This window comes from Lissotriton vulgaris, chromosome 12 (assembly GCF_964263255.1).
Source record: "Lissotriton vulgaris chromosome 12, aLisVul1.2, whole genome shotgun sequence".
NCBI lineage: Eukaryota > Metazoa > Chordata > Amphibia > Caudata > Salamandridae > Lissotriton > Lissotriton vulgaris.
Window position 1 is genome coordinate 636,670,048 of NC_141700.1, and position 14,061 is coordinate 636,684,108.

At 45.6% G+C, this 14,061-nt stretch overlaps 1 protein-coding gene across 1 annotated transcript in view; it reads right to left on the bottom strand.

The window, feature by feature from the left end:
- CPNE7 (copine 7) overlaps positions 1 to 14,061 on the bottom strand; it is a 358,406-nt gene that overhangs the window by 20,987 nt on the left and 323,358 nt on the right. The window contains exons 11-12 of the mRNA XM_086945595.1: positions 5,982 to 6,033; positions 4,651 to 4,784 (exon numbers count right to left, since the gene is read on the bottom strand). Of these exons, the coding sequence (XP_086801721.1) occupies positions 4,651 to 4,784; positions 5,982 to 6,033 (186 nt within the window). The remainder of the gene's footprint in view (positions 1 to 4,650; positions 4,785 to 5,981; positions 6,034 to 14,061) is intronic.

Below are 14,061 nucleotides of genomic sequence, written 5' to 3' on the forward strand. Positions count from 1 at the left end.
TCATGCCTCAGAACTCAAGATAAATTGCCATGCTGAGGCTCTAAATGGGGATCATTTACATAGCCAGTGGTTTTTCTGAAAATATGGTTAAGGACACTTTAATCCTAGATGAACACTGGACAAACCTGGTCTAGGTTCTCTATCAGAAAGCATTAACTTGACGTGCACCTGTCTGGGATGTTCCCAACCCTGTGGTCAGTTCCTGCCAGGAGGACGGTCGAAGTAAGACTGTCACCATGAGGGGTAAGCCACCATGAATTACGCCAATACTGTGATTTTCCAGCCTGGTCTTTCAGCTCAAGGCAGGGCCTCCACTCCACTTCAAGGAGATGTAGCAGCAGGAGGTAAAGACAACAGCAGGAGCTGGCAATTTTCGTTCCATCCCACTGGTCACGATTCTTGCCGACCATGGCTCATCGGCAGGTAAAGGTCATTAATGTCCTGGAATTAAAGGCATAGGGTCCACAGGGGCCAGACTGACCCTTTATGCCACTGGTCATTTCCCCGGTGAGCTGGAGTCCTTGGAGGCGGTTTTGAAAGTTCAAGGCCTCTGCTGTTGCCTCTGTCACTTTCGCCAAATCTCCAAGGTATGTTGGAGGGGGTATCATGAGAGAAAGAGGAATCAGGAGAGCGAGAGAACAGAGAGGGAGAAGAGAGAATAGATGTATGGGAAGAGAGAGCGAGAACAAGAAGAGGGGGGGGGGGAGTAGGACTCGGTTGAGCATTTCAACCAGGGCTACTTTTGGTTCCCCCCAAGCCGGTCGTGGGTTACTAGATTCAAATGGAAGAGAAATCTGCCATCTACTTTTACTTTTCAGGTGGTATCGCAAAGTAATTTCCCATTCTCTGTATGTATGTAAGTATGTATAAAGTGCAAACGTATACAGGAACAATGCAGTGGCATACCTGGCCATCGGCCAAGATTATGGCTGAAGATTAATTAGAGAACAGATGGGAGGGGTTTTACTGTGGTCAATATATGATGCTAAGGGGGACTTTAAGATGTTGCATTGTTTGAAGAGATGAATTTTCAACTCTTGACTGAATTGGAGGTGGGCTGAGACAATTCTGATGTCCATGGTGATGTTGTTCCAGATTTTAGGTGCATAATGGAGGGGACCTGTTTCTTGTGCTTTTCATTTGTCCCCTTTCTTTGTCGGTGTTCTGTCTACAAGCGAGTCGAGATCTACCCAGGATGGTTAGCTTGTCAGATGTAGATGATGCTTGTAGATCACATGGGCATGCAAAAGGAGCTGGTGCAGTTCCTTCAGGGCCAGGCTAATATCTTTGAACTTCTTCAGGTTTCTAATAAGGCATGACGCAGAACACAGAATCGTTCAAGTGGGCCAGTAAGATTTCTGGGAGGCTGTGGAACATCGTGTTGCCTTAATGGTGTGCAAAATTTGAGTAATTTGCTTTTGCATAATTTCAGAAAATCTCAGGAAAATCACGCAAAATTACATGTAATTATATGAAATGAAAACCAGTCATTTAGCTGTGTAGTTTAGCATGAAGTCCATCAGATTATGAACTTTTAAAACAAAGAACTACCTCCTAAAAAATATGCAAAAAATACACAATTGCTACGAACAATAGGTTCTTCACGTTGTCCCACTCTATACATTTGCCACAAACATCGGTGTGTTATGCAATGTAGCGTAATTTTGGGAATTTCGTGTAATATGTAAATTCCTCAAATTATGAATTATGCTGGCGTAATTTAAATTACGCTCTGGCCTAGTTGCTTTCCTCCCGGTGCAAGTCTACTAAGGCTTGGACAGTGATCTGAAGTCACGTCCAGAGAGGAAATATTTCGCTTTTTTCAATAGAGAGAAAGAAATTGTCAAATTCAGTCATTTCTTGGGAGGAGGTGCAGGACTTAAATTCATCCACAAAGTGCCCCTGGAAGACATCTGAAATCCACCTGTGCTGTTAAAGAAATTCTGCCGGCTGGAGGTGCTTTTTCGTTTCTTTACTGAAAAAAAATCAATCAGAGGGTATTTGACCACTCAAAACTCAGGATTTTCACCCAGGTTAGGGGGTCTTTCCGCATTGACTTAAAGTTTGACATAGTGCAGTCATCTTCAGGGCTTTTTTCAGCAAAGCCAATCTTTGCCAATTAAACAAACATACCCCAACTGGGAAGAGAGGAGCCTTAATTACTACTGGGAGTTTGGGGGAATTTTCAACAGAATGAATGCTCAAAGCAGCACAAAGCATTACAAATAGTGGATTTAGGGCAGGGGAAAAAAATCCTTTTTTTCATCTTTCTGAAGTATGGGATTTCTTTTAAAGCCGGGAGCTTTTTTAATAATTCACAGAATTTCTCAGGCGTACACATGTTTGTGGCCCATTTTGAAAGACTGTGAAATCCTAGCAGTCAGCAGAATAAAACGTACATCTTCTTTCATATAAGTCGTAGAACTTGCTCAAGGGAGGCTGGCTGACGTGGAAAGTGCAATTAAATAATTAATATTCTCCCAATTAGACACTTTAATGGATGCGTTACCCAGGGGGCTTCCGCTGTCTCTGAAAGGCAGGAAGAAGGCTGAATAGAAAAAAAATCATATAAACAAACATCATTTCCCATGTCTTCCCTACCTAGCTAATGTGATGACCATGGAACTGTCTGATGAATAGTGCTCGAGGTCCCCTGTCAATGTCAATCTTCAACTTTCTGACCTGTTTCTCAAAATGTTGATTTTTGTTTTCCCCCACTTCTGTGGTTTATGGACATTTTTTTCGAAAAACAATGTTACCACCGTTTTTGCTACATCCACATTTTGAGAGAAGAAATAAAGGGAAGGATGAATAAATGAATGGGTGGATGAATTAACTGCATTCATATAGGGCACACACATGCTGTACTAATAGTCATATGGATTATTCAAAGAGGAGCGATTTATTGGCCAAGCTAAATCTGAGATAATGGGCCTCCTGATTCTCTGCCAAGGCTTTCCAGGATATTATGGAGTAGAAACTTTGCCTCTTGGGTCTCATGGTTAAAAGAAGATTTTATCCAGCAGAAAGGAGCAGGGGGCGAATTTTGTAGATCATGCAGCCCAACCCATTCACATGTAAGAGCGCCCGACAACAGGCAAAGTGTCGAGAAGAACAGAAGATGATAAATACTTGCATATATATATTTTTTTTTACCATGCGCTATGTATACAGGTGAAGGGGGTAGCAGGAGGCAAGAGAGAAAGGATTGAATGTTGTAAATATCTTTGTTACCACTTTTGCCTTTTTGCTTGAACATTTGTAAAGTATGCTTTTTTATCACATTGATACTTATCAGATTACAGTTAAGACATTTAGAAATGACAGCTAATAGGTAATGATTGCTGGTGCCAAATAAATCAACAATATAAAGTGCCTCATCTACAAGAAAATTACGCTGTGCGGTGCCGCAGCCATTTATCTGCACTGCGCACTTTCAAAGCACATGGAGGCGTCGTATTAACAACAATACGATGCAGCCCTGTGCTTTACCCTGTGCTGGCATGCATTTGGCTGCCATGCACCAGCAAGAGTATTCTTGCGTCGTTTTGCAAGGGCGCCTGCGCTGCTGGGATGATTGTTTTTGAGCAGGGGGCACACCTTTCTGCACAAAAACAATCATTAATCTAATTTTCCTCTTTCTTTGCGTGCTGCACAATGCATCACGTACAGAAAGAGGACAAAATAGGGAGAAATACAAGTATTTCTCCTTGTTGCGCCATTCCTACGCCTCCCCTTGTGAGGCGTAGAACTCTGACGCAATCCTAGTTTTATTAAAATTTTGTAAATCTGGAAATGCCTCAAGTTCTTTGGATGTTGCGTGGGAACACCCACAGCACAACCCATGGAATGCCCCTTCCACGCAGAGTACTAGGTAAAAGGGGGCCATATGTACAAGTCCATGAAAAGTCACACAGGGTCACTTTACGTGGCCTTGTAAATGTGGGCAAGCCCATTGCGCTGTTGGCGCTGTCGGTGCGTCAAAAAAAGTGATGCACCGGCAGCATAATGGGCTTGTGAATAAGTCCCTTAGCGTTTTCCCTCCCTTGCAGAAAGAGGTCGAATCAAGTCAATTTTGTATTCTGGTTTGATTTCAGCAACAGTACAACAGTGACTCCAAACATAACAAAATCACCCTAAAGGTGTAATGTGCAATAAAAGGCGTAATTCGCAAATCTGTGCTATTTTTAGTTTCATATTCATCCATGCCTTACTCCTTCCACACATCAATCGACCTACCCACCCACTCAGCCATCCACCCATTCATCCATCACCATCCATCTATTTATCCATCCATTCATTCTCCCTCCATCTATCCAATCAACTGCCCATCCATCTGTCCGTCCATCCACGGATTACATGTACATTGGGACTCCTTTACTACAGTGCACTATTTTCTTCTTGGTATTGTGAAACAGGGCTGGTACTCCACGGGTGTGCACTAAAAATCCTTTGCCCTTGAGCGTATAACGTCAGGCGCAGAGGTTAGTTTATTAGAGTATATTTCTATTTGTTTGATTCGCTAGCGGGCTGTGTGGCCGAAGTGTGTTAAAATGCAAATTTCAAGATTAAGGTACTCCTAGTGACCTGCTGCTGTACCCAATTTTCCTACACATCTATATTTTCTATCTTTTAAGTTGGATGACCCACCGATGCCTCCTTCGTCCTCTCTTCTGCGGCTGCCACCTTCGCCACCCTGGAGATGAGCGGGGCCACATTGGTTGGCCCGTAGAGTTGAATTTTCGGCAAGCAGCTCTGGTAGGATTCCACAATGCCCTGAATCCCTGAAGGAAAGACCAAGAAAACTGAAATGAGGAGCAGTGAAAACTCCTCAAACCTTAGATTCAGAGAAGATTTTTCTGTTACAACTAAAACATACCAGTCAGTCCATTAACAGAACATTTTCTCTAGATTTAAAAACATAAAAACATACAAAAATTCCATAGACTACATTTCTTCATCATTTGCTCCACAACTATGCTATTTCTCTAAGTAGAGCAGTTCCAACACAAAGCACACACCCTGCTTAGTGACACGAAGGGAACTTCCACCCAGAGCCAACTGCTCATGCCCAGGCCCGGACTGGCCATTGCGGGCACCGGGCAATCCCCCGGTGCGCCAAAAGGGTGGGGCCGGTTTTGGGCCACTGGGGAACGTTTTTTTGTTACAGGTCCGTTTTTGCTGCAAAAACGGCCCTGTAACAAAATCGTCCGAAAACCGGCCCTGGCAAAGAGTGCAGTCGCACCCCCAACCCCCCCCCCCCCCCCTCCCCCCCCCTGGGTGGTGGGGGGGGGGGGGGGGGGTCTGGAAGCAGCCGAGCACTTTGCCAGGGCCGGTTTTGGTTCCCAGTCCGGCCTTGCTCATGCCTCTCCATCTAGAACATTGGCCAACTTCCTAGGGTTCAAAATGGACCTCGTGGAGGGTGCTGGAGAGGAGGAAATGCCACCATATAATCTTGTTTTTTCCAGTAAAAGTCTGATAATCAGATTTATACGTATTTTCCCTTAGTTTGAAAACGTTCTGAATACTGTTGTACTTGACATGTGGAGTTTGTGTGCGATTGATTCCACTTTGCTCTTGGTGCTGCAGCTTTCTGGTGGGCTTTCTCCTGCCCCCATGCATCATCATCATCTTCATCCCTTGCATCATTTAACCCCTCCCCTGCTGATGACGGAACCGCTCCGTCATCAGCTGCGGTGGCGCTGTGCTGATGACGGAGCGGTTCCGTCATGGCCCTGCCGTCGCGCCTGCATGGCGCTGATTTCGCGCCTGCGCGGTGCGTTCTATTGAGCGGGCGGGGCCGTGACGGAACCGCTCCGTCACGAGCACCGCGCAACCGATGCTGGTGACGGAGCGGTTCTGTCACCAGCATGCGCCCGCCGCGCGGCCGTCCTCCCCCCTTAGCACTGCGGCGGAATAGCCGCCGCAGTGAAGGGGTTAAATAACTGTTATGCCCAAAGCTCCAGTGCAGGCACACATACCTTCACATTCATCGTCATCAGGGTTGAAGTTGATGGCAAAGTCGTGAGACACCTGCAATGGAAGAGAGCATTCTGTCAAAATAAAACAAGCATAGAAGACACATGATCACAGAAACACAGACAGTGCCAAGGTTTATCACAGATGAAACAGATGAATCTGTTTCTCTTTCTCCAATAGGGACCTGTTGTTTGAGAGGCAAGACCAGGTGCACTCTGAGAGAAAGTCAAGCTTCGGCCATCCCTACAAGGTTATTGGGAAGAACCCTATACTAAACTAATTGACCACCATCTTGGGTAACATGCACAATATGCTTTGCTAGTATTCCAAGTTCATAACAAATGAAAGAAAAAGGTCCAAGGATTCCAGAGCTATATCTGTTTTCACGAGATTTTATGAAGACAAGGGAAACATACTCAAAACTCTGGACCTTTGGAGCTTTAGGAAATGAACAGTTTTAAGGAGGGGAGAGTATGTTTTCCATTATTATGTACATATTATTTAGAGGTTGAATCCTGTAGTCATGAATTCAAGATGCCACTTCAAATAATGAGGTTGCTCCAGTTTTGGTAGACACGTGTTTCGCCCTCTGTGGCGATTGGCGCCAGGGCTTTTTCAAGGCTATTTCAATTGCGTTTGTACATTCTGTTAAGTTCTCTAATTTACATCGTTATGTGTATGCGACAACACAGGTTACTGGAATTATTCAATTTGGAGGTAAATTTCCTGAAGTCTAAGGCGTCTTCACAAGGGTGCCGTATGTGGCAGAAAGGTCCTGTTGCTAGTATTCCAAGTGATATGATTTGGAAGACTTGCAGCTAGGGGTGGGCGGTACTCGCAGAGTTTCACTATGCGGAATCCTGTAGAGTTACATGACAACTCCCCGAGATTCTGCAGAGTTCTGCGAATGGACGGAAATTGGCACATTGCGCTGATTTTTAGTGCTGGGAGCTTGTTCCGTGCTGCTAAATCAGTGCAAATGGCACTACGTGGCACGCCAGAGGGCCCTGCTTCTTTGCTGCTGCTAGAGTAGATTTTCTATCTCAACAGGTGCCCTCCTTGCACCCGAAAATCACACTAGAGGATGTCAATTCTCGCTCGCCAACTTACAGTTGGCAAGCTGCTTGCAATAAAAAAAACTTCACCATTCAGCATCTGGTGAAGTTTTGTCAGAACTCTGTGTTACAAGCGTAATGAGGAGTGGACATTACTCCGTGAATCCAACCGGTGGAGGGGAATTTACCACCCACCCCTAGTTTGCACTCGTCGGAATATGAAATTGCTTAGGAGAACTACTTTTCAGGGACAAATTTAAAGTATCTAACAAATAGTCTTAGGCAGTAGGTCCAGGAAAGTCAGAACCCTTAGAGATTTACAGGCCAATCACTATATGTGTTAATGTTTTCCATTCAAGATTTACATTTTGCAAATTTTCTTTATGTGGATATCCTGAAAATGTAGCATGGATATCCTATCCTTTCTGGACCTATGTTGGACACCCCTGATGTAAAGCGCATATTATCTTGCTCTTTAACAAGTTGAACAGTTGCTCTATTACTTTTTCCAAAGGCCCCAAGGATTGAAGAATCATCAACAATGTTAAACCTTTGAGCAACAGTTTTGAGATAAAACACCAAATATAGCCATTATTCTGGTCAACCCATAGCAAACTTTGCCTTCATGAAGAATAAATGCCTAGATACCAGCCAGTGTTTTAACCACCACCCGTCTGTCCATGCCTCCTGGAAGTGTCTTTATTTGTGACTTTTTTTTAAAATGCTGATAGTTAGATACACAAACCGTTATAAACATCTTCTTCGGTGGCCCTCTTCTTAAGAGTTCTTTTTTTTTCTTCTTCTTAAGAGTTCTACACCACACTTGCTTTGCCTCATTGCAAATATTTTTTGCAGGTTTTGTTAAATTTCAGAAAGAAAATCCTAAAACAAATGCACGCATTTTTTACTTACCAAAATCTCTATTGCTAAAACGAACTTCGTCAAATGCGGCATTGCACTTTTTAGGTCTCGGTACTATCCGGTTCGTCAGAACCGGAAGTAGCGAGATCTTATGTTTCTTAGAGGGGCTCTTCATCCCGCCTCTAATTTTGGCTCTCTCCCATTGGCTGGCTTCCTAAATGGAGGCCAGCCATTGGAGGAGAGAGCCTTCACTCCAAATAGGCTCTGTCTTTTTCGGATTTGGAGGTGTGTTCGGTGTTCTTCTTTCCACTTTTTGGCAACACCCACCGAACACGCCCCCAAATCCAAAAAAAAGACGGAGCTTGCCTCCGTGTAATTTCTTCTGCCCCGTTCGCTTTCATAAGAGTCGAGCTTGATGGCGGCCATGGGCTTCTGGCACATTCCGCCGCAGATGTTCCTGCCAGTGGTGGGGAAGGCTTATACCAGAGCCGTGGGTTCGTCTATCATGAGAGGTGGTGTATTAAAGCGGCCGGCAAGTTCCTCATCCACCCGTACTCTTCTTTCAGGTAGATTTCCGAGGGGCGGGTAAACAACCTCATCCTTATATCAGTAAGCCAAATGGCGTTCATGTAACTCCTATACTCCCCGACTGCGTTGACACCTTTTAAGACCAGGCTGCGCACGATTTTTGGTGGGTGAAGTGCCATTAGGGCAATAAATAATCTATGCGGTGCCAGCTAGTTTAACGTTACCCCGCATAATAGCTTTGACCTGCTGATACGTGATGAAGACTTGGGTTCGCGTTTCTTTTTTCGTGTGTGCGACGGCCATGTTTGTTGAAGGTGTATCGATTTAAGACTACGAACATGGCGTTCTACTCGTACGGCCATTTGGAGATCGCTTTTTAGAAACGAGCTTCAAGAAAGTCGGCAAAAGATTCTAGTTATGTTAAAATTAATTTTAAGAGTACAATAGCATATAGGCAGTTTCGCAGGCAGCAGCATTGTCCTAAAATAACTAATACCAGACATAGACCGATTACCCCTCATCTAATTTTACACTTTTGTGCTTTGAGAGACCGGGTTTAGGTAAATATTTAAATGCACCCTTAATCTATGGCAATATATAACAAAATGTAAATGTCCCTTTTTATTGCTGATGGAAATCAACCTCGTTAACTTGATCCTCTAGTCTGGATCGAGTATTTTGGAGTGATGGTTTTTTAATTTGACAGAGTAAAGGGTGTAAGCATGTATTGTGTACTTTTAAACCACGTCCTTTTTAATTTATTCCCAAATGGTTATTTTACTTGCTGCGGGCCTACGACAGAGTTGAGCGGGATACGCAGTGTGATTACGTCTGAAATTATGCTGAAAGTTAGGCCACGCTTACAGGGGAAAACCACTTCTGTGTGCTGCCATCTTTGTTCTTTATGTGAATCATGTCTGACTCCCAATAAATGGCCGACCCATGCACCGCACACTATAGAACAGATCTCTACTCTCTGAAGCCTGCGCCATTGGTTAGTCACTTGCCCAGTTAGCTCAACGCTTGAGGATGAGTCTGTACCAAGGCCCCTATTAAGCAAAGGATACATTAAGCTGAAACTTTCAGAAGTTATGAATTCCTGAATTAGGTCTCGGCCTGCATAGGCCGGAGCCATGGGGCCGTCTATCGTGAGAGGTGGCATATTAAAGCGTCCGGCAAGTTCCTCATCCACCTGTACTCTTCTTTCAGGTAGATTTTCGAGGGGCGGGTGCAGCTTCTTCCCAAATAGCTAGAGAAAAGTAAGAGTCGCTATTGACAGGCTCTAGTGCAGGAAGACACCCTCACTCAGTGTGTGGGAGGCATGGCAGTGGTTATGAAAAAGCATACACACGCTACAGATGTGATTACAAGAATGATTGTCAATGGCACAATTACATATGTACTATTTTAAAGAGTATTTGTACAGAACCATTACTTTAATTGTGAATAAACAGTTCAAGGTTCAGGAGTAAAGATTTTTTTGGCTTTAAACCTAAAAAAACTTACTGCAGATGCGATCACGTCTTTTGTGCTTGATCATGAAAAATAAAACGTTTAGGCTGGTATGTTATTCGCTTGCCAGATGTTATAGTAGTGTTGCTCGTGCTCACAGTGTTAAATTCTGCTAAAAACATGGGTGGCTCATTTGACTGTGGATCTGTGTGTGTGGATCTGTGTGTGTGGATCTGTGTGTGTGGATCTGTGTGTGTGGATCTGTGTGTGTGGTGCTGTGTGTGTGGATCTGTGTGTGTGGAGCTGTGTGTGTGGCGCTGTGTGTGTGGCGCTGTGTGTGTGGCGCTGTGTGTGTGGCGCTGTGTGTGTGGCGCTGTGTGTGTGGCGCTGTGTGTGTGTATGTCACTGTGTGTGTATGTGGCTCTGTCTGTGTGTGGCGCTCTCTGTGTGGGTAGCTTTTTTTTGTAGGTGGGTCTGTGTAGGGTGGCTCTGTGTGTGTGTGTGTGGTGTGTGGGTGGCTCTGTGTGTGTGTGGGTGGCTCTGTGTGTGTGTGGGCGGCTCTGTGTGTGTGTTGATGGCTCTGTGTGGGTGGCTCTGTGTGTGGGTGGCTCTGTGTGTGGGTGCAAATGCAATAGGTCTCGCATTTGCGAGAGATTAAGCTATTTGCATTGTAAATGACAATGCCAATCATTTATATGTTTTAAAAACAAAAACATAAATAAAAATGTCATGAGCAATACCAATAGCTCTAACTTTAACAATGCCGAGACCACTGCATTGTAAATGAGTGCAGTAGTGAGTGCAGTGGTGAGTAGTGAGTGCAGTGGTTAGTAGTGAGTGCAGTGCAGAGTAGTGAGTGCAGTGCAGAGTAGTGAGTGCAGTGCAGAGTAGTGAGTGCAGTGGTGAGTAGTGAGTGCAGTGCAGAGTAGTGAGTGCAGTGCAGAGTAGTGAGTGGAGTGCAGAGTAGTGAGTGCAGAGTAGTGAGTGCAGAGTAGTGAGTGCAGTGCAGAGTAGTGAGTGCAGAGTAGTGAGTGCAGAGTAGTGAGTGCAGAGTAGTGAGTGCAATGCAGAGTAGTGAGTGCAGTGTGCAGAGTAGTGAGTGCAGTGCAGTGAGTGCAGTGTGCAGAGCAGTGAGTGCAGTGTGCAGAGTAGTGAGTGCAGTGCAGAGTAGTGAGTGCAGTGCAGAGTAGTGAGTGCAGTGTGCAGAGTAGTGAGTGCAGAGTAGTGAGTGCAATGCAGAGTAGTGAGTGCAGTGCAGAGTAGTGAGTGCAGTGCAGAGTAGAGAGTGCAGTGCAGAGAAGTGAGTGCAGTGCAGAGTAGTGAGTGCAGTGCAGAGTAGTGAGTGCAGTGGTGAGTAGTGAGTGCAGTGCAGAGTAGTGAGTGCAGTGGTGAGTAGTGAGTGCAGTGCAGAGTAGTGAGTGCAGTGCAGAGTAGTGAGTGCAGTGCAGAGTGGTGAGTGTAGTGTAGAGTAGTGAGTGCAGAGTAGTGAGTGCAGAGTAGTGAGTACAGAGTAGTGAGTGCAGAGTAGTGAGTGCAGAGTAGTGAGTGCAGATTAGTGAGTGCAGTGCAGAGTAGTGAGTGCAGTGTGCAGAGTAGTGAGTGCAGTGTGCAGAGTAGTGAGTGCAGTGCAGAGTAGTGAGTGCAGTGCAGAGTAGTGAGTGTAGTGCAGAATAGTGAGTGCAGAGTAGTGAGTGCAGAGTAGTGAGTGCAGAGTAGTGAGTGCAGAGTGGTGAGTGCAGAGTGGTGAGTGCAGAGTGGTGAGTGGTGAGTGCATAGTGGTGAGTGCAGTGTGCAGAGTAGTGAGTGCAGTGTGCAGAGTAGTGAGTGCAGTGCAGAGTAGTGAGTGCAGTGCAGAGTAGTGAGTGCAGTGCAGAGTAGTGAGTGCAGTGCAGAGTAGTGAGTGCAGTGTGCAGAGTAGTGAGTGCAGTGCAGTGAGTGCAGTGTGCAGAGTAGTGAGTGCAGTGCAGTGAGTGCAGTGTGCAGAGTAGTGAGTGCAGTGTGCAGAGTAGTGAGTGCAGTGTGCAGAGTAGTGAGTGCAGAGTAGTGAGTGCAGAGTAGTGAGTGCAGAGAAGTGAGTGCAGAGTAGTGAGTGCAGAGTAGTGAGTGCAGAGTAGTGAGTGCAGTGCAGAGTAGTGAGTGCAGTGCAGAGTAGTGAGTGCAGTACAGAGTAGTGAGTGCAGTGCAGAGTAGTGAGTGCAGTGGTGAGTAGTGAGTGCAGTGGTGAGTAGTGAGTGCAGTGCAGAGTAGTGAGTGCAGTAGTGAGTGCAGTGCAGAGTAGTGAGTGCAGTGCAGAGTAGTGAGTGCAGTGCAGAGTGGTGAGTGTAGTGTAGAGTAGTGAGTGCAGAGTAGTGAGTGCAGAGTAGTGAGTACAGAGTAGTGAGTGCAGAGTAGTGAGTGCAGAGTAGTGAGTGCAGTGCAGAGTAGTGAGTGCAGTGTGCAGAGTAGTGAGTGCAGTGTGCAGAGTAGTGAGTGCAGTGCAGAGTAGTGAGTGCAGTGCAGAGTAGTGAGTGTAGTGCAGAATAGTGAGTGCAGAGTAGTGAGTGCAGAGTAGTGAGTGCAGAGTGGTGAGTGCAGAGTGGTGAGTGCAGAGTGGTGAGTGGTGAGTGCAGAGTTGTGAGTGCAGTGTGCAGAGTAGTGAGTGCAGTGTGCAGAGTAGTGAGTGCAGTGCAGAGTAGTGAGTGCAGTGCAGAGTAGTGAGTGCAGTGCAGAGTAGTGAGTGCAGTGCAGAGTAGTGAGTGCAGTGTGCAGAGTAGTGAGTGCAGTGCAGTGAGTGCAGTGTGCAGAGTAGTGAGTGCAGTGCAGTGAGTGCAGTGTGCAGAGTAGTGAGTGCAGTGTGCAGAGTAGTGAGTGCAGTGTGCAGAGTAGTGAGTGCAGAGTAGTGAGTGCAGAGTAGTGAGTGCAGAGAAGTGAGTGCAGAGTAGTGAGTGCAGAGTAGTGAGTGCAGAGTAGTGAGCGCAGTGCAGAGTAGTGAGTGCAGTGCAGAGTAGTGAGTGCAGTACAGAGTAGTGAGTGCAGTGCAGAGTAGTGTGCAGAGTAGTGAGTGCAGTGCAGAGTAGTGAGTGCAGTGCAGAGTAGTGAGTGCAGTGCAGAGTAGTGAGTGCAGAGTAGTGCGTGCAGAGTAGTGAGTGCAGAGTAGTGAGTGCAGAGTGCAGAGTAGTGAGTGCAGTGTGCAGAGTAGTGAGTGCAGTGTGCAGAGTAGTGAGTGCCGATTAGTGAGTGCCGAGTAGTGAGTGCCGAGTAGTGAGTGCCCAGTAGTGAGTGCAGAGTGCAGAGTAGTGAGTGCAGAGTGCTGTGTGCTTTTGAGTGCAGAGTGCTGTGTGCTTTTGAGTGCAGAGTGCTGTGTGCTTTTGAGTGCAGAGTGCTGTGTGCTTTTGAGTGCAGAGTGCTGTGTGCTGTTGAGTGCAGAGTGCTGTGTGCTGTTGAGTGCAGAGTGCTGTGTGCTGTTGAGTGCAGAGTGCTGTGTATTGGCAATGTAAATGACAATGCCATTTATTTATGATTTAAAGAAAAAAAAAAAAAATGTCATGAGCAATGCCAATAGCTTTACCTTTAATGATGCCGAGACCATTGCATTGTAAATGCTTGTTTGCTATTTGGCATTGGCATAGCACACAATCTAACGCTCTTCGAAGGAAAAACGATCTTCGGTGAGGTATAGAAGCGGCTTTAACTGATGACTAGGCATGAACTGTGCAACGACTGGAGCACAGAGATGTAAAACTATCAATGACTGGCCAGGACAGCAGCTCCATAACACAACATGCTACATAACGTTTAAAGAATAAAACGGAAGAAACATACAATTGTATGATATGTTGTTTAGTGTCGGTGACTTTATTCAACCTGGATTCTGGATGTCATCTGCTCTCTTCAAAGGGGCTATTGTCAACACAGAAACACAGAACTAGCCCCGCTGACCCACTGGGAACCATGTAAAAGGTGCAATTCCTCACACTACACAGGGATTGATAACACGTGCCAGACAGAGGCAAAAATGGAATTTAAATAACATGCGAATCGGAGTCTCCAAAAACAGAAACAGAAAGGCAGGTAGCACTAAGAGGAAACCCAAAAAATAATTTGAATGACAGATGTGTGGGCCTCCCGGCCATTAATCTGCTCAGCAAAGGAGAGACAGAACCTGATCACATTCCTAGAAACACAATCTCAGATCAGAAAAAAACAG